At 31.2% G+C, this 24,084-nt stretch overlaps 2 protein-coding genes across 5 annotated transcripts in view; one reads left to right on the top strand and one right to left on the bottom strand.

Annotated features, from left to right (window-relative positions):
* Positions 1-1,244: 1,244 nt before the first annotated feature.
* On the bottom strand, positions 1,245-10,384 carry LOC124353194 (acylphosphatase-1-like). 3 transcript variants are annotated; one of them, XM_046803073.1, is made up of 5 exons: positions 10,042-10,379; positions 5,995-6,011; positions 5,289-5,398; positions 3,760-3,862; positions 1,245-1,387 (listed from the first exon to the last, which is right to left on the bottom strand). In XM_046803073.1, the coding sequence occupies exons 1-5, from the start codon at positions 10,094-10,096 to the stop codon at positions 1,376-1,378; spliced, it is 297 nt and encodes a 98-aa protein (XP_046659029.1). In that variant the 5' UTR covers positions 10,097-10,379; the 3' UTR covers positions 1,245-1,375. The 3 variants fall into 3 exon arrangements, with proteins under 3 accessions (XP_046659029.1, XP_046659028.1, XP_046659030.1); XM_046803072.1 differs by having other exon boundaries at positions 3,756-3,862; positions 10,042-10,370; XM_046803074.1 differs by lacking the exon at positions 5,995-6,011 and having other exon boundaries at positions 3,756-3,862; positions 10,042-10,384.
* LOC124353193 (cell growth regulator with RING finger domain protein 1-like) overlaps positions 2,192-24,084 on the top strand; it is a 122,915-nt gene continuing 101,022 nt past the window's right edge. Inside the window, exons 1-2 of one of the 2 annotated variants that reach the window (XM_046803071.1) lie at positions 2,192-2,288; positions 21,535-21,686. In XM_046803071.1, the coding sequence (XP_046659027.1) occupies positions 2,275-2,288; positions 21,535-21,686 (166 nt within the window). In that variant the 5' untranslated portion in view covers positions 2,192-2,274. Of the gene's footprint in view, positions 2,289-16,642; positions 16,968-21,534; positions 21,687-24,084 lie in introns of those variants that run through there. The other variant, XM_046803070.1, reaches the window with a different exon arrangement.

Raw genomic sequence — 24,084 nt, forward strand, 5'->3', positions numbered from 1 at the left:
CAACTTTGTCTTATGTTTTGAATTGAGAAAAATATCTATATTGATGTAAATTTGTTTGTCTTGGTTTTTATTAAAATGTGATTTTCTAAAAACACCATCAAAAACTATTAAAGTAAAAATTTTAGAAAAATTACAGTGTAATCCTACATTGAATAAAGTTCTGTAATTTAAGACGTTATAAGAGATTTTTTTTTTGTATTAAATTATTAATGCTCGACCTGGTTGTGGCTCTCCTGCAAGGGCACATCTTTTTCCAGCCATAGTAAGGTTTACATAAAACTGTTATATACAGCACTGAAAATATTTTAAGACCAATAATATTTTATACATTTATTAATCATTTTTATCACGAAAACTTAGAGGATAATATTTGTTTATTATGATTAAACCTAGAAGTGTCTATAAAATATTCTAAAGTGTGCACTGTTTTAATATAGTTTACAGGCTCTAAAATTCATAAAAATATTAAAATGTACATATGTATAAACAGTAATTTATATATATATATATTTATTTTTTTTAATCCTGGGGGGCCATATGGAGATTTTGGGGGTAAAAATATATTGATAGTCGAGTCGAATCTTCTCTTTTTAAATCTTTTTTTACAAAATTGCATTATGTATCAGAAATTTAGGGTTGAAATCATATTTGAGAATAATATAGCATACTACCACGTGTTCATAACTTTATTTCATGGCGTAATTGTTTAAAGCTAAATCCACTCTCCCTTTAAACAAAAGTCTGTGTCAGGTGGCAGATGACGTGTTGTGGTCTGTTCATAACTGCACGCTTTTGTGGATACACCCTGACGAATACTACTTTCGATATTTTATAGAATATTTATAATAAAAATTAGCTTGGAACTGAAAGGAAAATATATTTTTTAGATGACTTGGCATTATAGGAAAAAATCAATGGTTTCATTAGCGGCGTGCAAAGGGTTAAAAAGTATTTTTCAATGATTAGTTTTCAAAATATTTCTTGTGACAAATGGTACTATTTTTTAAACCAAAACATCTTAAAAAATACGCACAAAACAGCCAATTTCCCAAACGTCTGCTTTCCGCAATAATATTGGCAGTTGCCACTATAGGTTTAATATAAAAATATGAACAGTAGGACGTAAATTTGTTACTCTACAAGTTGACACTAATTACATTATTAAATTGTGTAAATAATCAACATTTATACATTGTTTCGTTTTTTAACCACATAATGAGCAATTGAATAAATAAGCAAACAAATTATGTTTCTAGAAAAATGTATTTACAATTTATAATCTAAAATAAATAAATAAATATTTATTACATTAATAAATAATACAACATGGAAGTATTTTGGAAATTGGCTTGACTTTATGGTGTAGTTGTGTACTTCACTCAACGACCTGAAACAAAACAGCTTTATTATCTTTCAAGCATTACATTAATAATTTAAAGTGATAATGGATAATATTCTATTTTACAAAGAATTATTTGAATAATTGAGGAAAAAGAACCAATTTTAATTGTAAATACATTTGATTTTGGTTGTCTTCTACACTTTAACATTATGAATGCATTATCAATATAAGTTCATCTCTAAGGTAAGTTTCAGAACTCAGGTTATGATCATCTTTTAAATTCAATTTCATAAAATATTTCAGAATCCACAAAAAAAAGAAAAAAAAAACAGAATACCATATAGAATATCAGTATAAATGTTTAAGTTTTCAATGGTACACTTGGTTTTTTTTTTAGTAAGTTAGAACTCCATGTTGTTTTTGGGTAAGAAGAAACCAACACACATTAAAAAGAACACTCAAATTGTCACAGATGTAATGAAAACTTATATCTTAGAATTATTAATAATTTAACCAAACTGGGCGAGGGAAAACTTATTTGGAAGTTATAAATAAAAATCAATCCTTTTCATAAAAATAAATGAATAAAGTAATTTTATTTTATTATAATTATTTTCCTTCAAATATAGCTAACTATTCACTAAACAAAATTTAAATTAAATGTAGATTTGCCATTAAACAAACATGGAATTCCTACAGCAATACCATTGTTACATAATATTGTTATAGTACTATCACTTCTTTAGGTCAGGACAGAATGATAATAATTATTGTTCATAACTTATCAGATAACTGTAAAATACAGAGACTGTTACTGATAAAAACAATCTGTGTGTTGTGATGACAATTGTTTGGTTTTTTAACTTCTTCTGTGTTCTATAATCAAAAACTACTTAAATTCTTGACTCCTCAAATACAAAACCGTGTACCTAATGGATACACAAAGGTAAGTGAATAATTAGAATTACATAATTTTTCCACGTAAATTCAATTCATGAAAAGAATCACTTATTTTTGTTGTTGTTTCTCATAGAGCATACCACAGCTAATGTACACCGAGGTCAATATGATAAAGAATAGTAAGGTATTAACATATGCAATAACATGAAAACAAGTAAAATTACCATAAGTGTTACACTAATAAAATTGTCAACACTTTCAGGACAAAGAAATACACTGACATTGCATGGTAGCTGTCAATTGTCATGTGGAGGGGGTATGTGTTCTTTTATTGACACTGAATTATTATTATAATTTCAAGTATATGGGTGTGCATGTGCTGACATGCATTAACGTGTTTGTTTGATCTCAGCAACTACAAAAATACATTACAAAACTCTTGTTTTTTCACATTTGCACTGCTTTAAAATAAATGCAGATCAATTTTACACAGTGCATAAAAGAATTGTTAGAACAAAATTTGTTGTAAATTACCTCAGAACTTTAAAACCATTTTCTATTTTGCTCTGTGATGCCTAATGAGATAATATAATTCTTTTTCAAAACATGTGGTCACCATCCTGAAATCTTAAGAAATAAAAAAATATACAAGTATAAATATTATTTGAAATACCTGAGATTTCTTTCAAAAATACTGTGTGTTTGTATAAAACTTTTGCTGAACAGCCACCATGTTAAAACATTTCATTGAAACAGACTCACTAGCTTAAGTTGAATCAATTAAAAATTACGACAGTCGTTTTCACAAGTTCGTTTTATATCACCCATATAAATTTTAACAAAAATGCAAAATAAATCAGAAATTCAATCAAGAGGGTGACTACAATAAAATTAAATCTACCAAACACCAGGTTAACATCTAATTATTAACCATTTTCTCATTATTTTTGCACAAACTGCTATGAATACTTCATTGAAAGGATGATAGGATTTCACATATTTTCTATTCCTATAAAAAAATAAAATACTGCATTTCAAGTATTGAAATATATCCCATTCATCAGGAGTCAAAAAAATCTTTAAGCATAATGCAAAGCATGCACAAAAATCTAGTACAGTGTTATATGATGATGAACTCATCGAAATTATGGATAACTACTGAAACCACTGTACATAAAAAAATAATTCAAAACATAAACCTGAGGATTCAAGATGACTGAAGCAAGCACCAACATTTCACTACAAAGAATATCATATATGTAAAATAAAACTTACCACAGTAAAAGACATGTCTATTTTGATGTTATATATTGGATTATTTTTGTAACATATAACAATGGCAATTGTTAAAAATCCTATTATCCTTTCAAATCATCCACCATCAATAACAAACAACACTTATTCCATCTGACAGACAGAAAAATAATTTCAATCTTTGTTTTATACACTCATATTCCAACTTTTTTAATTAGATATAAATAATAATGAAATGAATAATACAATAATAACTTACGAACACTAAAATCTTTGTAGGTGTAGTTGTCTAATTTCTTCTCGTTCTTAAACACAGCCTTATCAATTTTACTCATCGGACTGCCTGTTTCTTGGAGCCACTTTTTCCTGCAATTCAACAAAATTATTTCTAAATACGTCACTTTTTACAAATTAAGTTGTTTACACAATATGCTACATTTGCTTTTGGTACCAATTGACAAAATGTTGGCTTACCATTGCAATCTCAAACCCTTACCTATATGGTATGAGACATATCAATGCAAACCTGGGTTGTGGCACATTGTTTTCAGCTGTAACGGAAGAATAACTAGTGATTGGATAATCAAATGAATTCAACAATCGAGTCCCAGAAATCATTAAAGATGTGATTGAATGGTGTAAGGGAAGAGTCTGTGTAAGGTGGACTATAACCACATGAGAAAAAAAATTAACTACAGGCCAGTGACTCATTTTTGAGTTCCTCTAGTAGGTTCACCCTGCACTGGCAAGCGACTCATTTACTGTGTCATTGGCATATATTTAGGTTGTGGCAATTTCTTCCAGATACTTAGGGACATTGTTAGTAAAAAATGTGAAAAGAACAGGCCCTAGGACAGATCCCTGTGGAACAACCCCTAGAACTGATAAAGGGCACAATCTAATTTGCTGGAATTTATTATGTTGAGTATGTTTAATTTCAACTACCTGCTTAATGAAAAGAAACATAAATGTTGTAATAGCTAAGGATATTATGATCAAAGTTTAACAACGTAATGTTTTTAATCAGCTGATTAGAACAGCTAAAATTAAAACAGCTGACTGTTGTCACAAACAGTGCTGTCACATAATGACAGTGAATCTTGTTTAGTACTCAGTTAAACACAAACGCAATATCTCCTTTATTTATCAACCAATTTTATTTAACTTGAAATTTTTGGATTTTTAATTGAATTTTCTGATTAAAATGTAATACATGTGACTTTTTATCATGTTATTTTTTAAATATTTAAGAAGCCGCCATTTTGAAAATAAAGCTTCTAAAACTTTTTTCTCTAATTAGATCTTTAAGTTATAAAGGTATATACTGAATTTCAACTCATTAAAACAACCTATTCTCAAATTAAAAATTGTTAAGTGAAAAAACAAAATGGTGGTTATTTGACTAAAATTATTGAGTTTTCTAAAGTTTTAATATAATATTTTGGTTTTTATTTTCTCCAGGAATAATAGCTGAAAATATTGGTAGAAAGTTCCGAGACACCCTTTATTTTGTATAGCATATAATACATATACCTTTCTATATGGCGTGAACATTTTATGAGAAAAATCCTTGAAAATTGGCCAAACTGGGGTTGCCAGTATAAAAGTTACTCTTTAACCATTGGAGGATTAAACGAAAGAAACAACTTGGTTAATAGGGAAATTTCAAAGGACAAAAATTACTAAAACTAATGAAATTGTAAATTCAAGTTATAAAAAATACACAGTATATACAAAATGAGAAGCTCTATTGTACAATGTAGATGAGTAAACTAAGACTAAAAACACTCACATGGCTTCAACCTGTCTCTGTTCACCCTCCATAACTCCAGTGACAGTTCCAGCCTCAGTGTTCATGCACCAACCTTTTAGTCCTAATTTCTTGCCCTGTTCCTGGGTGAACTGCAATGCATACAACTTGTTAGTCATAAATTACTCACCTTCCATCACATTATAGCATTTGTAAAAACAGAATTAGATTTGTTTTGGAAACAATAATTTCTGTTTTGGACCTTAAATTTCTAAATCACTGCCTTTGTTTTCAGCTGCACAATTAATACTTACATTTTTTACTTAGCTGTACAGGAGATTCTGTACAAATCAATTTCTGCAATGTATGCTATCATTCATATTGAGACAAATGGTGCAACATTTTCACAGTGAAACAGCTGTTGATGAAGAATAATAATTACTTAAGAACTTGCACAAAAAGATATTTACTGATATTGAAGAAAATTTATTATCAGCATATGATTCTATTACTGTACAGAAGAGAAGAAAATTTCATTATGAACACTTGGTACCATAAACGTTCACAGGACAAATTATCATATTAACACTATTAAATAAAAAGAGAATTCAATCAAATTTGTTCAAATAGATAGAATTGTTCAAATCTATCTATCTTAGGTTTTAAATTGTAGATTATAGCTATGCGTTTTATTTAACAAGGCGTAATATTTTTAAAATAATGTACGGTATCTATTTAACTTACTCACCTTTCTGAAGAAAACACCTGTAACAGTAAAATAAATCAGATTTCCATATCTACTAAATCAGCAAAGAAATTTGGTAACACAAACTAGCATTGCTATATTATTCAAATATAACAACAGTTCAACCCACATTATCCTACAGGTAAACAGGACACCTCAGTATGGTATGTAAACTGTCTTTAGTCATAATTGTAACGATATTCTACAGGCAGGCATGAGTTAATTATTAGTAGATCATTTCCAAAGAAGTAAACGAATATAGATCGCTATAGTAGACACAAAATCTGTTTTCATTACTTTTTCTGGGATTTGCCAGTTAAGTTGCTGGTTAAGAAAATTTACAATAGTTGAAAAAAGTGGACAATCCTTGAAATTAAGTTTGTTTAACATTTCAAAATAATCGTTTATAATAAGTTTTGGGTGATAGAAGGCTTGCTGTTTTTTTATATCTGAAGACTGGGAAAATGGCTCCTTGAGGCATGTTTATGTCCATCTTCGTTTTTCCTTAAATCACATTAACAATTGTGATACACAATCTCAAGGGAACCAACCCGTTTTGGGTACCTTATGTACAAACATTCACAGCTTTGTTCATTTAAGGTGTGTTTTATAACAGAATTTAAATAGTATTTCCTAATGCACTAGATGGTTTTAAAATGATCACATGTGCAATCTGTAATAAAAATAGCAGACTATAGTAATTTCCAACTTTACAATCTGTATTACACAACTGATCGAGCTCTAGCCTATATTAATAGCCTATTTTCTAAAATTTAGGTGTAAACAAATGTTTTTGCCTTTGTGACGAACTTCAGCGCTAAAAATATCAACAGCTGTTTACTATCAGTTACATTTGGTTTATGTTATGTTAAATATTAGCCTATCATTATTTTTCCTAATTCTAAAATATTTCAAGAAACTTTTCCAACTTTACTTATTATAAACATCTTCCTCTGTCTTTAACGAATATTTTTTTAAAAGATTTAGGCGAATCGGTCCAGCTATTCACGAGATTAGCACTTAACAACAGATTTAGCGCATTTATTTTTATTTATGAGATTTTAAATACATTGTTATGGATTGATAGTTATATAATTTGATATATGAAGTATTATTGTACTAAGAATTATAAAAACCGAATCCTGTTATGGTACTCTACCCTTCACTTTGTCCATTATTCTGACGTTGAACAGTCAAAAACATAGAACCTGCAACATGCTATTTTATAATATACTGGTAAATTTTTTGTTTGTAACAGGAATTTTTTCCAATTTAGTTTTGAATCATAGGCTATGTAAGAAATATACCTTAATTATAATTACAAAACTATTAACAACAGAATTTTATGTACCACAGGAAAGCTACATGTACCGCAGATTGATTGAATTATTGTCTATAGGGATAAGGTACGATAAGCGTGACCTGGTTTTTATATATCGAAATATGAAGTATCGATAATTACTAGTAAGCATTATAAAAACCAAATCTGGTTATGGTAAGTCTAGCCTTCACTTTGCCCATTATTCTGGTGTTTAACAATTCAGACCTACAGAACCTATATCAACAGCTGTTTTCATTCTAAAATAATGGTAGATTTCTTGTTTATATTAATAACTGGATTCTTCCAATTTAGTTTTGAATCATACTCTATGTAAGAAATATACCTCAACATTTATTACAAAATTATTATGAACTAGCCACGATATCAACTACAGAATTTTATGTACCTCCAACAGGAAAGCTACATGTACCGCAGATTGAGAATTATTGCTCTATAGGCTACCATTACTATCAGATCAATAATTGTGGGAAAGAAACATGTATCTTGGATTGATTATTATAGTTTGGATTTTATAACCTAGTATTATATTTGTTCTTTCAAGATTAACTTGGATCTAGTCACTTTGATACTACCTGTGATGAGAAGAGCATGATCATCGGACTTTTTTTATATCAAGATTATCAAACGATATTTAATTATATATATTCATTTAAATTAATTAATTTAAACAATAACTAAATCAACTGTCCACACCTTTGAGATGCGAATATTAGCGTATGCTTACTATATCGAAGAATGTAATCATCGATACCTAATATACGCATCTCAAATCCTAGACTATCAATCGATATAAAAGCTATATACTAGTCCTCAATAGCAATCATATGTTTTAAATTAGAATATGAATTTAATATTTACAGTGATCGAACAAATTATTATAACCAAAGTTTGGAAAACTGAAGACGACCATATTTGCTCCTCTCACAGTTACAGTTGTTTCTTTCCCACAAATTTCACATAATGGGATCAGTACGAGTCACATGTTGATACTACCTCTTATCTTTCAAAGCAACTTCGTGTATAATTGACTGTCATTTTTAATAATCAAAAATGTCACTTATCTAAAATTGATTTAATATTACTTTACGTATTATTGGAAAGTGTTTACAGCTGTTGATATAGATTATTTAAGTTAATTGTTCAAAATAACTGAATCAGTATCGATTGATTATATCGATGGTTATGATTAAGTAATATCTAATATCGGTTGTCAATTTAGATATAAAAAACCAGATCCGCTTATCGTACCCTACCCACACCTTTTTATATCCAAAACACAATTTGATCAATAAGTAACTTCTTTTAAATAAAATAAGATAGTTAAATTTAGAACATTATACAAAATAACACTAAAAGATGATTTACTGTGTCTTTCTCAGTTTCAAGATGTATGTTTTGTAGTTACATTTTCTTTATTATTTAAATAACATTTTCTTTATTATTTAAATAACATTTTCCAGATCAGCCGTCTTAATTTTTTTGTTTGGTTAATGGTTATGGGTGTTTTTGATTATTCATGACATTACGTAATTGTTTAAACTATTTCCATTAATTTGAACAATGTGAGTTTAATTTACTTTTTATAGACGTTGATATCGATTGATAGTTCTATTATTCAATATATAAAGTATTGATGATATACTTAAATATAAAAACCAGGTCCACTTATCGTCTCTGCACCCTCTGACTAATAAAATTCCTTGTCCATTACAAATAGATTTAAACATCCTACAGCAAATGCTACATGGCATGTTAGAAACCAACTTGCCCCATCAAAATGGAACTAAAAGTGAGCCATTGATAATTCCTATCCTGTAGATTGACCTACGGGTAGGGTACGATAAGCGGACCCGGTTTTTTATATCGAAATTGGCAAACGATATTACTTAATCATAACCATCGATATTATCAATTGATACTGATTAATTATTTTTAACGATTAATTAAATAATCTATATCAATAGCTGTAAACACTCTCAAATAATACTCTTAATTTAATATTTCAATTTTATATAAGTAACATTTGATTTTTTTAAATGACAGTCAATTTTAGAAAACAACGCGACATTGCTTTGGAAGATGATAAGACGTGTTTTTCATGACTTCAACATGTTGGACTTGTACGGAAAACCCCATTATGTGAAATTTGTGGGAAAGAAACAACTGTAACTGTGAGAGGAGCAAATATGGTTGTCTTCAGTTTTCCTAATTTTGGTTATAATAATTTGTTTGATCACAGTGAATATTAGATTCATATTTTAATTTAAAACATATGATTGTTATTGAGAACTATACATACTTTATATCGATTGATTGTCTAGGATTTGAGATGCGTATATTAGGTATCGATGATTACATTCTTCGATATAAAAAACCGAGTCCGCTTATCGTACCCTACCCTGACCTACTGTAAATATTAGTTTAAGACAAAACCACTTGCCTAGGCCTACTGAGTTATAAGAACAATCAAAAGTAGAGCCAAGAAAAAATTAACAACCCCCTCCAGTATGTTTATAGTAAAAACTATGTAAAATGATATTATCTAAGAAATAATAAAATCACAGACCTAATGGAAGCTCATGGACTGGTTACTCTTTAAGTTTTTGAAACCTCAATGTCTGTTATATCTAGTTTTAAAATTATACCTCATTTTAATCTATACTACAAAATTGGTACCTGAAAAGGACAAAAAATATGGTGAATCTTACCTTGCACTCTTCCATAAACTTCAAAATCAACACTGATAATAACTTTCGTTGACATTGCTATTTGAAGTAAAATCAAATGTATACAAAGGAGTAAATATTTATTAGGAGCCAGGCTATGCTCTGCCTTATCAAAGAAGATTCTTTTATCTAAACGTATTTTCACAAAGCAATGATGATAATTAAATAAGAATTAAATTTATCACGTATACTACAATGTTTATAGGTTAATATGTTCAACCTTGGATCCCAATAAATTCAATTCCCAGCTCCATGAAAAGAAACAAATTGTTTACGTTTCTATAGCAACAGATATTTGTAATCAAATTGCACAAATAACAGCTGTGTTTTTTTTATTAACATTTAGTTCACACATTGATACTTAATTTATAAACAAACGCTCCAATAATTGAACCGTTTATTTCAGAAACCCGTCAACAGACATTTTTAACAAAAGCCATTTTATTACAGATTCTCATTTCCATTCTGTAAACACACATTTTAGTGCAGAAACACGTCAAGCGATATGCCCCTTACTGTGTTTGATTTCAAAATTAATATTGCGTTTAGTGCAGAAACCCGTCAAGCGTGGTCACTTGACAGGTTTCTGCAGTAAATTTCATTTTCATGGTGTGGCAGCACTGGGACACGTCACTCCTCTCACCCTCTGTTATTGTTTACTTCTACAAACAGTGGCATTCAGTCTTCAGTGGTTGTTCAACTTGATGTTTTGTTAGAGTTAATGTTTTGTTTTATTAGTTTTTAAAAGATTTTGTGAGTTTTATTTCGTACTGTGTTTTGTAGGCTATTAATAGGGTCTTATTAAATAGTGGGACTTTAAAAATGCAAAGTGAAAGTTCTGATGATGAACCTGTGGTTTAAAAGGAAACGTGGTGTTGTCAATGAAGACAAGTATAAACGTAATGTTATACGGAAAGCAAGAACAAAAAGGCGATTGTTACACAAATTACAAAGGTAACGTTGTACCAGACAAATCTATTCCTGTAGAACTTATTTGCAAATGCCCACGAAAGTGTATTTCTTTTATTGATGCTGAAATAAAAAGTCAGGTTTGGGAATGTTTTTATTCTCTGAGTACTAAAAATGAACAAGACGTGTACTTACAAACACTAATAGAAGCTAAGGAAGTAAAGCGTAGAGTAAAAAAAACAAACTAATCCAAATTGTTCCAATGCTGATTTAGAAGGAACTCCAGACTCACACACTAAAAATAAATCTTTTGTATATAATATCAAAATCAATGGTATTATAACACCAGTTTGTAAAAATATTTTTTTACAAATACACGGAGTTTCTCGTGATCGAGTAGCAAGGCTAACTAACCTGTTAGTTAAAAATGAAATACCAATCGATTTGAGAGGCAAAAATCGTAGTGGAAACGCAATCGATGGCAAATTGTGTGTTGCTATCCATGAACACATTTCTCTATTTGAGGTCAGGGAAACTCACTATGGAACCAAGAAAAAGCAATATTTGGATGCAACGTTAAATGTGTCTAAAATGTATGAAATGTTTCAGACCACTCATCCAGATCTTAAGGATTCAGTTAAATATAGTTTTTATTACAAATATTTTAAAGAAAACTTTAACTTGTCATTTGGGCGGCCACAGGTCGATGTCTGTAGCCAGTGTGAAAACTACAAAGCAAAACTTCGAGATCAAGAGCTGAGCGACAATGTCAAGCGCAGCGTGATTGCAGAACAAATTGTTCATAAGCGCAGGGCAAAAAAGTTTTTCTTAAAACAACAGGAAATGTCGCAAAATAAGGACGATGATTACAGTTGTCATTTGCATAGATTACATGCAGAACCTTCCTCTCCCTCATTTACCAGTTTCAAGAGGTTTTCTATATGCGACAGCTGTGGGTTAATGTTTTCTGCGTTCACGACATGAAAACAAATAGAGCAAAAATGTATATGTACCATGAGGGGGAGGCTAATAAGTCGCCTGATGAGGTGTGTTCAATGTTACTCACACTACCTTCAAATGGAAGTATTTCCACTTGGAAAGAAAAAATATTGTCCTTTTTAGCGATGGCCCCTCAGGTCAAAATAAAAACCACTGTGTGGTGCGGTTTTTAATGAACCTGTGTGATCAGGGACTGGTTGAGACGATTTCACACTATTTTCCTGTGAGAGGCCACTCATTTTTAGCCTGTGATCGGGACTTTGGTAACATAAAACGGGTTTGTGCGTAGAGCTGACCGAGTATACCACGCCCGACCAATATGCTGAGATGATCCTTAAAGCAAGCAAAACTGGCCGTTTTGATGTTATCCAAGTAAGAAGTGACATGATCTTTTCTTTTAGCAGTTGGTGGCCAAAACATTACAAAAAGACTGTTAGCTCTGACGAAACAAGTGGAAGAGGTGTTCCAAGAAATGAAAAAATACCTTTTTAAGGTGTCTACATACAAAGAATTCAACTACAACAAGGCGGAACGAGAAAGGTTGTGGTCAAGGAGTTCATTGATGGCTTTACCTCCTCAACATTTACCTTCAAGAAGTACAACACTGTTCCCGAACTCCCAAACGGAGCAAGCATATCCATTTGGAAAGGTACCCATTAACATAAAAAAAAATCAATGACATTGTTAAACTGAGAAAGTACACATCTGGGTACGAAGCCTTTTTACAACAGTATCGTACAGTGGCCTACATCAGAAGCTGAATGCAACGTAGATAGAGAGTATGACGATTAGATTAAATACATGTACTTTACACTAAGTAAATAAATGTAGTTGATTGATGTGATTTATCTTCTTTCTATTACCATTCTGACCTAAAAACCCCTTTTTAAAATAAAAAAAACAAAACTTTATTGCAGAAACCCGTCAAGTGAAAAAATTTTATAATTTTTTAAAAATGTTATTACAAAATTTAAAACTTTACTAAAAACTGTATTTGTTTTAGAAAGGTATGAAGTATTATTTAAAAAATGTGAAGCATATATCTATGATATTAGGCGAGATAAAAAGTTTTTTCTTCGTTTACCCGAAAATCCTGAAAACTGCACTTGACGGGTTTCTGAAATAAACGGTTCAATTATGAAATTTCATAATTTTATTATTGGAGCATTTGTTTATAAATTAAGTATTTGATTCCAATAAGAAGAAGCCGGTAGAAGCTGTAGAATGAATACAGTAATTAGTTTTCCATTGCCTACTAAAAGTGATCTGAAAACCAGCTGAAGCACAATTCAAGTTTTTTCAGTGCTCAACCTTAAGTTCACACCATACGAACCTTAAAGTTTGTAATGGTTTTAGTAGAAATAAATGCACAATACATAACTTTTTTATATGTAAACTTGACAGTGTAGCTATGTTGATATATTAAGAAATAAAAATTAAATAAAACGTGTAGGTTTTAATTCTGCTTTCCTGTATGATAAAAATAAAACCCGTTGTTCAAGACACGGAGTAAAATTGTCTTTACTCATTAGGCACTTAATCGTATCTCCGATCTGTCCCCAGATTTGCATAGCTGGTTGATCGTAGACGAACAATCCACGACGACTGTTCACACGACCTTGGTCACATTCCGTAAGACTTCTTTTGGTAGGGTGTTATGAATCTGAATTAAGGTACAGTAGCCATATTAATTCCAAGGGCATGTGGCAATTCAAAACAACAGTCATATAATGTGAAACAATTTACAACAAAAATTAGGAGTGATCAGTATTTAATAAAGGAGGGTCAGCATATGACTCCTGAAGGGGCTTCTTTTTTCATGGAAGAGTCCTCGTAGATAGCGTTCGCCCACTCCTGCATTCTTAGCAGAGGACTGTTCTTAGCGTTGTTTGTTGAGGTGATTGGTGTTGCAGAGACATCACATGTTCCGGCAGGCAATCTGAATGTGACTTTCTGGAGAAGGTTAGGACAACCCATCTCGTAGTTGACTTAAGAACAAGATGGCCTGAACAGTGCACATTTCTTCGAGAGATAACAGATTGAGGAGACTAGCAGTATCAAGCAAGGATGTGCCGGCGTGTATGAACCCAAGATGGGTACCCACCAGGCGGAGAAAACTATTTTGAACCTTTCGAGAACAATTGTTGGTAGGCCTTATGAGGAGCGCAGACGGACACTACAGTACTGCAGATGAGGTCTGACGAACGAACAGAAGAGCAGCTTAAGAGAACTAATGCCGTTGCTGAAGTTATAACTATGGAGTGGTATTTCTTCATGTCATTAACTGGATCAATTTTTTGAATAGTAACAATAAAACTTTTTTAAGTACATTATGAAATATACCACCTGATAATGGCTTGTTGGATAGCTTATTGAGAGTATCTTATCCACTAAATTGTGTGCATGGTGTAATTCATCAAACCCACTGATGACTGTACAGTTTGTGGCCGGTGATGTCCATTGAAAGGGAAAACATTTAATCTTGAAATTCGTCAACAATACCGTTACAAAATGAAATGAAACAATGATTTATTGTATACTTTATTACAACATTATTAAGGATCAAATGCATGGAATGTCACTATCCACCATCTTCCGGTACCAATGGCTAGGTAATACTTTACTTATAAACTAAGTCAGTCTACCTTATATTTATTTGTTTCAATTGAATACTTCGGACATGTGGCAATACACAAAATTAAAATAAAAAGCATGAGAGATTAACGATATGAATTACCAGCAATTAATATTAATAATAAGTCATTGCACCAATAACAATTTTTAAATAGAAATAAACAAAAAACAAAATAAAAACACTAACAACAATTAAAGTATTCATATAAGAAAATGGCCCATTTTTGCCATGCTTATCTTAATCTAGTCACTCACTTTTGCTCTAATTATTAAATAAACCTCAGGAGTGTAGTTCCTTAAAGAGGCTATCAATGTCCTGTCACTGTCCTTGCTCAGCGTATGTGGGTATGTAATGCAGTTCAGAGTAGTAACCGTGCAATGTGTATGGTTTCTAATATCTTGGACACGTTTGAGGTAAATGGTTAAATGGTCGTAATACTAGCTTATATCAATAAGGCCTTTTGTTGTGTTCTAAACGACATTGTTATTTTGTTTAACTTGAAAATGAAATAAAATGCAAGTTCTAGAGCAATTTTCCGTTGCCACTTTTATAATAGAAAGCAGGTTATGTAAATTACCTTATGGGTTACCCTTTTGAGATTCATTCTGGACAAGAAACTTACCTGTAAGTCGTATCAGCAACTTCAGCTGAAGAATAGAAAATGTAAAATTCCTGCTACATAGGCTTAAGTTGATGCTGTATGGGCAGTAGTTATACACTTTTCCGCAGCTATATCATGTAGGCGTGTAACTCTGATAAGTCTTGATTCTTCACAAAATGTCCCTGCTCGTTATTAAATCAGCAGGACCACTGGACCATGGTAGGTCTTTATTTGTGGAACTAGGGATCCTGACAATATACAGCCAGCACATCCTTATCAGCTTACTTTGTGTTAAAGGGAACCTGGACTCATTTTCCATAAGACGAGAGAAATACTCCTATAATATTCGCGAGTGTCTGAGACTCAATATACTCTCATTTAATTTCGAAAAGCTTGATAGAAAAGAAACGTTGCAGAGTGATTGTGCAGTTCAGTTTAGTTCTCAGTGAATAATTATTAAGAATATGAATTTTATTCCAGATTGTAATTATATGAGTATACTAAGTTAATGATCAATTGAGGAAGAGATCAAATTAAAGTTTTTTCTCGAAACAAGTGTTACTGATTTCTTCCATCGTTAAATGATAGCAAGAGATCGTTATTTAAAGCTCTTAGTATAAAATTGAGTAATCTGAGAGGTTTGCTATAGATTTTGGTACAGGACGATTTTGACCTTTGTGAGTACTAGGACTGAGGACAACTTCAAGATCGTGGACTGTTACAATTCAAGTAAGATTAATCCTATTGAACACATAGTCAAATTTCAATTTATATTGAGAAGAGCATGTAAATCTGACCAAAGAGCATTTCGTGGAATTTATGAATATACATTGTCAAGGCAGGCGTATACATAATGACCTACAATCAGTTTAGTCAATTATTGCATGAAACTCCTTGACGGCATTAGCAAATATCAAACAGTTAACATTTACAGAGTCAGCCAAATCAGTTAGAATACTGTAAGTGTAAGAGAAGTGGATCAAAGTCGTGATCTTAGAGGAATCTTGATGTGTCAGTAAACGCCTTGGATCTACTCCTAGCGAATTAAAATACGTTATACTAACATTCAAACCAATTACAAACTAATCGGTTTAATATCAGTTTAACACAAATTTTTGGTTTAACATTTGTTAACTGAATACCCCTCTCAAAAGAGAGGTTGAAATGTTTCAAGTATTTAATTTTTGTATTAAGTGAACAGGAAAACCCCTATACATTTGTTTCCAATTATCTCAAAATCACTAACCAATACATTTTTGAAGTGTATAGTCTATGGACTAATAGGTTTATGTAATAAATACTGAACATGAGTTCTCATTATATTTCAATTTGATATAGTATTGTATTCTTCATGAGGGCATTGAAATCAAACATTCTGTTTGTCGTCAATAAAAACGAGCCTTTTTTACGTACTTACGTCAGCTGGTTACAGACGACGGAAAGGAAGATAAAACAAAATGGCAAAAACAGTGTTAGATCAGTGCTGTGGTAATGGTAGGTTGGTGTCGGTAGTATAATAAGAATTTATATCGAGTTCTTCCCTTCAGTTGTCGGGATGGCTTGAAATCGCTAGTGATTGTGCGGATTCTTAGTTTAATACGAGTTCTGTGAATTAAATCAATTATATGTCATATACTGTTGACTGTTTTCCAGAATGCTAGTAGCGATGACAGCTATGTTAGTGTCTGTTGCTGAATTATCTAACATTTTATCGGTGTTGGCAGTTCTTATCTGCTTTTGTGGAATGGTTCTCTTTATAATGAGGTAATTGTTTTTGTTTTAACTTTTAATTTCTGTATTTTTATATTGGGAACATTGGTGTATACAATGGGTTTAGGCATTGGATATTTTACAGATATAAACTGTATTTGGTATTTGAATATCTGAAACTGTCAGGCCTATTTTTAATTTTACATATTCAACTATTTAAAAAAGTTATAAATTAGAGAATGCCATTTGCCAGCAAAGCTTTTCTTCTTTATGGCATTGTCAATTCATTTTTGTGGTGACTTAGGCCCATTTGAAAAGCTTTAATTATTTACATTACTAGGCCTAGGTTTATCATTACTTGTGGGCTATTATTTTTTATAATTTATCACTTTCAATATAAAATTATCCTAATGATAAAAACCCCATTGCAGCAATTAAGGCTAGTGTAATTAGTAGCATCCCAATCTTCATATTAAAATATGATAAGCTACTTGATACTCTGTCATTCAGTATGCTAAGTCGGTCATGATATATCAAGTATACTATTTTCATGTATAGTTCTTATGAGTACTGATAATTGAATGGGCATTATGTAATGTCACAAACCATTTAGTGTAAATTATTCTAAAAGTTTAAAAAGTTTGACACAGTCTATATGACTTTACAGTTATTGACATTTATTAACATTTACTTGATTATAATTGTAGGTACTATGCCTATGGTATAATATGCCTGTCCCTAATAGTCTATCAATATAGGGAATTGTCAAAAGCATCAGACCTTACAGAAACTGTTATAGCTATTTTAGTGTTAGGTACTATCTTATGGTTAGGTGTAAGAGAGGACTTAATAGTCTTAACCTCGCCAATTGAATATGTTTTTCTTTGTGTTCAATAAACGTTTCATTTATCATGGGTGCTGCCATATCCTACGCTGATGGCTGGAGGCATTAGTCCCTGCTTGTTCAACTACTACGTTCCCTTTTCAAAGAATGTTTAATTTTTCAGGGTACCACACCTTAGATCAATTGTTATGTGTTTTTTAATATTCATTTTATAAGCATTTTCATGTTGAACAAAATACAACAAAAACTAATGTGAAGTAGGTAAGAGTAAATGTGTACCAACAATTAAAATACGGACTATTAGACTATCAACAAATAAATTGTGAAAAAGCATTAAAGGTTCAAAGAAATTAAATTGGAGCAAAAATCAATATTAATAATAACTTACGTACTTTAAATCTATTTTTCCCTATCTTTCACAACCATATTGACTTTCAAGTAAACTTATAATTTATTTCACATAAAAACTTTTAGGCTTATATTTTTATGAACTCCCCAGATATTAAAATTAAAAGTCTTAGTTAAAGCACTTATTAGGTTGTTAAGAAGGAGAATATTATAAATTAACTTGGCTATTAATGAACAAGAATGGTAACCATGCAAACTAATCAGAAATAAATTTTATTGTAAATTTTACTGAGATAAAATATAAATAAAGCAGCCAAGGCCTATTTACATTTATGGTTAACTTGCTGTAATTATAATACAAATTACAGTACTACTGTTTATTCATGCTCAGTTCATCTGTTTTGCATATTTTACATGTTGTATTCAAGTATGAAAGTGAATCCATGCACAAAGAATATTAAATATAAAATAAATAAACTGAATAATTTAAATATTCAATCTTGAAAAATAGCTTTCAAACAAAAATGATTTAGTAAGCTTTCTGTAAATATTGCAAATCGTAAAAGTGACTAGAAACAATATAAAATAAACAAAAATACTGTACTGTTTGGTGCAGTATTGTTTAATTTTGTTGTACATATTATTTTCTCCAGAAATATTTGAGACGACCAAAAGTGCAGTGATGTTATGCACATAATCACCCGTTGGAGTGAGCCGTGTAGACTTTGTAACAAAAAAATAAAACCTACAGTTTCTGTAAAGTAATTTGGTTTGAAATTTTCTAACTGAAATCCAAGGGTAATTATATGCCCTGATCAGGAGCTTTAGATCGAATAACTATTTACACCATAATAAAATCCTAAATTCTAGTGGTAAATTAAATATCATAAAGACAGATAAGCAGGTTCAATTTAACCCCAGTTAGGGAGTAGGTTACAGGAGGGTAAATAAACAGAACCGTGGACAGTACATCTGGCCCTCAGTCGAAACATAATTTGTCACACTTGCCAAAAGCAAATTTTCCGGTGATTTTTTTTCTTAAACATTCTGTAAGTCTTTTCATCAACTTCACGGCATTTAAGTTTGAACCAATACCTTACTGTAGAGTAAAAGGATATGCTGATTGTATCTGTTTTAATGTGTAAACAGATACAAATAAGAACATTCGCCCGTGAGACGAAATAAGAACATTTTTGGCAAAACAAAATTGCAGAAAGTTTTCCCAGGATTGGCATATTGGTTCATTGTATTTTAAAGCATTTTCTCCAGTGTATAGTTTGGATTATGATGTGTAATGATTGCATTTAAACAGAATATTCGTGAACTATTAGGGTTTTATCAAAGGTAGAGGTACCATATACTTGGCTAAACCAGCAGGTCTTATATGCCCATGCCATATACCACTTAGCCAACAGTAAGTTTAGATGTTATTAATGTTTGCCAGCTCTAGTAAACAAGTCAGGGCTACAGTGAAGTAGAATAGGTCTTGAGATAGTAAACAAGAGAAGTATTGATCAAAGCCACCCTTTTCTAATTTTTGTGATAGACAGTTCTCGGTAAACATCCCACGCTGCTATAGTGTGACACAAATCATTGCAAGCCAAGGTTGTGGTGTGGTGTTGCCAGCTGTAACTGAAGAATAACTAGTGATTAGATAATCGATCGAATTCAACAATTGAGTGATCATTACTACTCATCTTTACTTCTATCTATCTACCTTAAGCCTTTACTTTCATGATTTAAATTAACACATGTTTACACTATGAAACAGAATGTGAGCAAAGTAATAATAAAATTAAAATATTCAGTATAATCCAACACAAAACAGATGTAAACAACCAGGACAAATCGGGACTTCATGTTGCCTCATACTAAGAATCAGCTGATATGACAATGTGGCACTGCCGCTAGGTGAGGAAGAAAGTGGGATGCGGTAACTGCCTATACGGCTAGGCATGCAATGATATGTCTCTTACTATAGAGCTTGGTAAGACAAAGCTTTCAGTAAAACCGGTACACAATCATCTGCGTACTAAATGGGTTAGACCACATTCTGTCATAGGTAATGCGAAAAACCAATTTAAAAATGTGTGGTCTTAGATGTAGTTTTCTTTACGATATTTTTTTATTAATAAATAAATACCAACAAATTACTGGCTTTAATGATTAAAATTATATTTAAACAAAGTTGGTGTATTTAAAGTAGTGGTATTTAGAACTTTGTGTTTACTTTTATTATAACTAGGACCAGCCAAAGAAAACAGGCCATAAATAAGAAAAGAAATGACTACACTGTCAATTACAATGCAAAACAAAAAGTGCAGCTTGATTTAGAAAATGTGCCAAGTATTTGTGCACAACAAGAGGACATTGGCTTAAATTTTACATTTTGAAACAGTGCCAGCGTTATTAACTGGTTCTCTAGATATTTGACTACATTCACAACCTCCAAACCACTCTTGTCCATCATCAGTACTACACAACCGCTCCTGTGTTATTGTTTAACATTTTATTGCATACAGCATCATTGATGTGACCATAATGAGTTTTACAGCATTTACGGAATATGTGAGTCAGCATATTTGCTGACTCAGAGCAAATTGGCACTGGACATCAAGTTTCATGTTAATTCTTGTTAGAAGGTTGTTGATTTAAAGATTTTAATGCATCTGAGGTACCCATGCCGTGGTATTTAGACTTTTCTTACTTCAAAATTGTTCTTCGAACTGTGACAAGCTCTAGCCCATCTTTTTTTCAGTAGTAACTTTGAAAATGTTCATGTAGTTCAGGGTCAAAATCATATATTTTGTTGCCATGATACATAAATACATATGTTTGTTTACGTCAAATTAACCATTCAAACATAATATTTAATTTATTACATAGTCTTTTACAGAATAAAAACATTTATCGAGTAAAAACACCTAAAACTTCTTTTTAACACTATCTAGATCCTAACTGTATGTTTATATAGTAAGTAGAGCGTTGAATAATACTACGGCAGTATAATAAGTGTGATTTAAAAAAGAAGATTTAGTGTGGAAAAAGATATGTAATATCTTTTTTTTCTAAGGCTTTATTTAGATTGTAGCATAAGAGACAAAAAATACTATGGTTCTGTTAAAAAAATTAATGTATAAAATATATAAATGCAAGAAGGGAATGGTAGGATTTTAGGTCAGAAGTTTTTATTTTAGATCAGATAAGGAGATTCCACAAATCAAGATGAGTGTCATTCCTATTTCATAATACTTCCAAGTCTTACTTTTCTGACCCAGATACTTGCTGATTATATCGTAGAACACAACAATTTTTTAATAGGATTTCCATAGATAAAGATGATGAACTTCACTTCTCCTTCATATTGTTTTAAGACTTTCAAATCCTAACTGATCATCATTGATCACTTACAGGTTATGTCTGTTACAGAAATATGACAGTTTTCTGGTTACATGGGGAGGAACTCATGTTTGGAAGTTCAGTCCACCACGTTCAGCCTAGGATCCCACAGATGAAGATGATGAAAGTTCACATCCCATTCACATTCAAGCTACAGGAAACTTCCAAGTCCACATATAAAGGTAGTGTACATTTCACAGTATGGTTAATTATGTGGTGTCGGTTTCATATATTCATGTATTCATGTATGTAATTAATTTCTGTTGTGAGCTTTTAAAATCCTTTCATATTATCAATATTATTAAAAGAATTTCTTAATTTTTGTATGGTGATTCTGTATCCAAAACTGTTATTTTATATACATATTTTGTGTTGATTGAAACCTCAAGATAGACTGCGTTTGTGGATTTAAAATACATTATCCTATAGGACTCCGTCCTACAGGCTTTCAGTTCCAATTTTGATCCTGAGTGTATATTTGTTTAATTGAAAACAACTGATTACTAAATCACGTACATGTTGCTGAGGCAGTTATGCTCTATCCACCAATGAATTAACAAATTAAAGTACTGGGAATTTGATGCATTCGTTGATAGTTTCGTTAAATTTGAAAAGTTTTTTCTTTCCAGTTGTTTTGCTCTGATGAGAAACATATTACAAAGTAGATCTTCTCTTTGTCTAAAAATGTCACAAAGCTATTGTATGAGAGTTTGTGTTCATTCACCCTTTTAAAAATATCCTTCGCTGTTTCTGAGGTTAATTTCAAGGAGCATTTTGTTTTTTCTACGTCAAAGAACCCAATCTCACACAATTTAGGTCAATTACTGGGTATAATAATTTAAATACCATGAAAAATTCTATTAATAGTGAGTGGTTAATTGGTGAGAATTGTTTGTGATTGACTTTTTATTATGTCAGACCGTTCTTTTGGTTTAGTTTATTCTGAGTATTATTTAACCAAACAATGTTGTAAAATTCAATGTAATGTATGAAACTGTGTAAGTGTACACGTAAAGTACTCCAAAATTAGCTTTCTTTGACATTGTACAGGATATTTAAATTAGCTAACGGAATAATTGTGATTGGTACCAATATGACTCAGTGAACTATTTGTTTTGTGTACAATTTGGGATAACAAATGCAGCAAGCCTATGGACATTCCAAATGGAAACACAAATCAATGCACAAGGCAAAAAATTTAATTTTTTTAATGTTGAGAAAACTGTCAGTGAGCAGTATTAAGTTTTGTGACAGCACTGACTGTAATTTATTTATTTATTTACCGTATTGTACCTGTCACCATACGCAAGATATGTGCAAGAGTTTTATGAAATAGGGTTAGGAGGAGAGTCGATACAAATTGCCTTTGCTCGTACTATGTAACCACTTGCTCTCCCAAGGTCATCTTGTACCGGCCGGCTTGTTATAGTAGCCATCTTGATTTTTTTCCTGTAAGATTAATGTTCAACTTTAAACCGTTTATCTCCGTAATTTTTTTTTAAATTTTTGAGAAATTTACAATTTTTAATGTATACTTTACAAGCATGAATATGCCTTTGTTTCCTCTTTATTAACAATTTTCATCTTTTTAAAAACCCCTTTTAATTTTGTCATTGTTACAAAGTGCAGTGTAGGCTATAGGTGGACAATAATACAATAGTAGTATTGTTTGTAAACAAGCACTGAATAGATGTACAAATAAACAATGCTATAGACGTAAACAAGAAAACAAATCTTCTGTCCAATCATCTGTCTTGACTGTCAAAGCCTCTAAGCAAGCTGCCAACTTATGCAAACAAAATATTTACTTACTATAGTGTGTACTACAATGAATTTTCCCAGACTGGCCTCAGAGCCAATATTGTGCTTTTTTGTATGACATTATATTTGAAAAAAAAACATTAAAATACTTCCGATGACATTTTAGCATAAACATTATATAAAATTAAAGCTAAGAATAATTTCCAATACAAAAATTACAATTTGATTTTTTAAATATTTTTGCCGACCAACCTCCCTTAACTAGTTTTATTGAAATATTGTGTGTATGTGAATATTTTGAATTTATGAGAATGTGCATTGGTATTTACTCTAAAATAATTCTGATTAGAAGGCAAAATAGAGAAAAATAGTGTTTTACATTTTTTAAATTGCCATTTGAAAAAGCATTTAGATTTATGTGGTCCTAATATAAAGTTGCGTACCGCGTCTCAACTTCCAGTCATATATAAGTCTCTCACATTTTGTAAGCAAGTCATATTGCAGATATAAAAATTATCAATTACAGTAAATAATAATTTTTATTACTAATTGTTTAACACATTTTGAAATTAAATTTTGTACTATTAAAGTGACTCCTGAACACAGATTTAGCAAAATGCTGAAGTACTACAACGATATCTTGTTGGTTTGCTCGATAATATGTATTCGTAAGGCGAGATGAGTTTGACGTTATATAAGTGTCATTGACTGATACCACCCATAGTTTACATCATGCTGTACTTGTATACGTACACGTATGTAACCTGACACATCACATACTAGACCGAAGGCTATCTAGTAGTTAGTTCATCCATGCTA

This window comes from Homalodisca vitripennis, chromosome 1, assembly GCF_021130785.1.
Source record: "Homalodisca vitripennis isolate AUS2020 chromosome 1, UT_GWSS_2.1, whole genome shotgun sequence".
Taxonomy (NCBI): Eukaryota; Metazoa; Arthropoda; class Insecta; order Hemiptera; family Cicadellidae; genus Homalodisca; species Homalodisca vitripennis.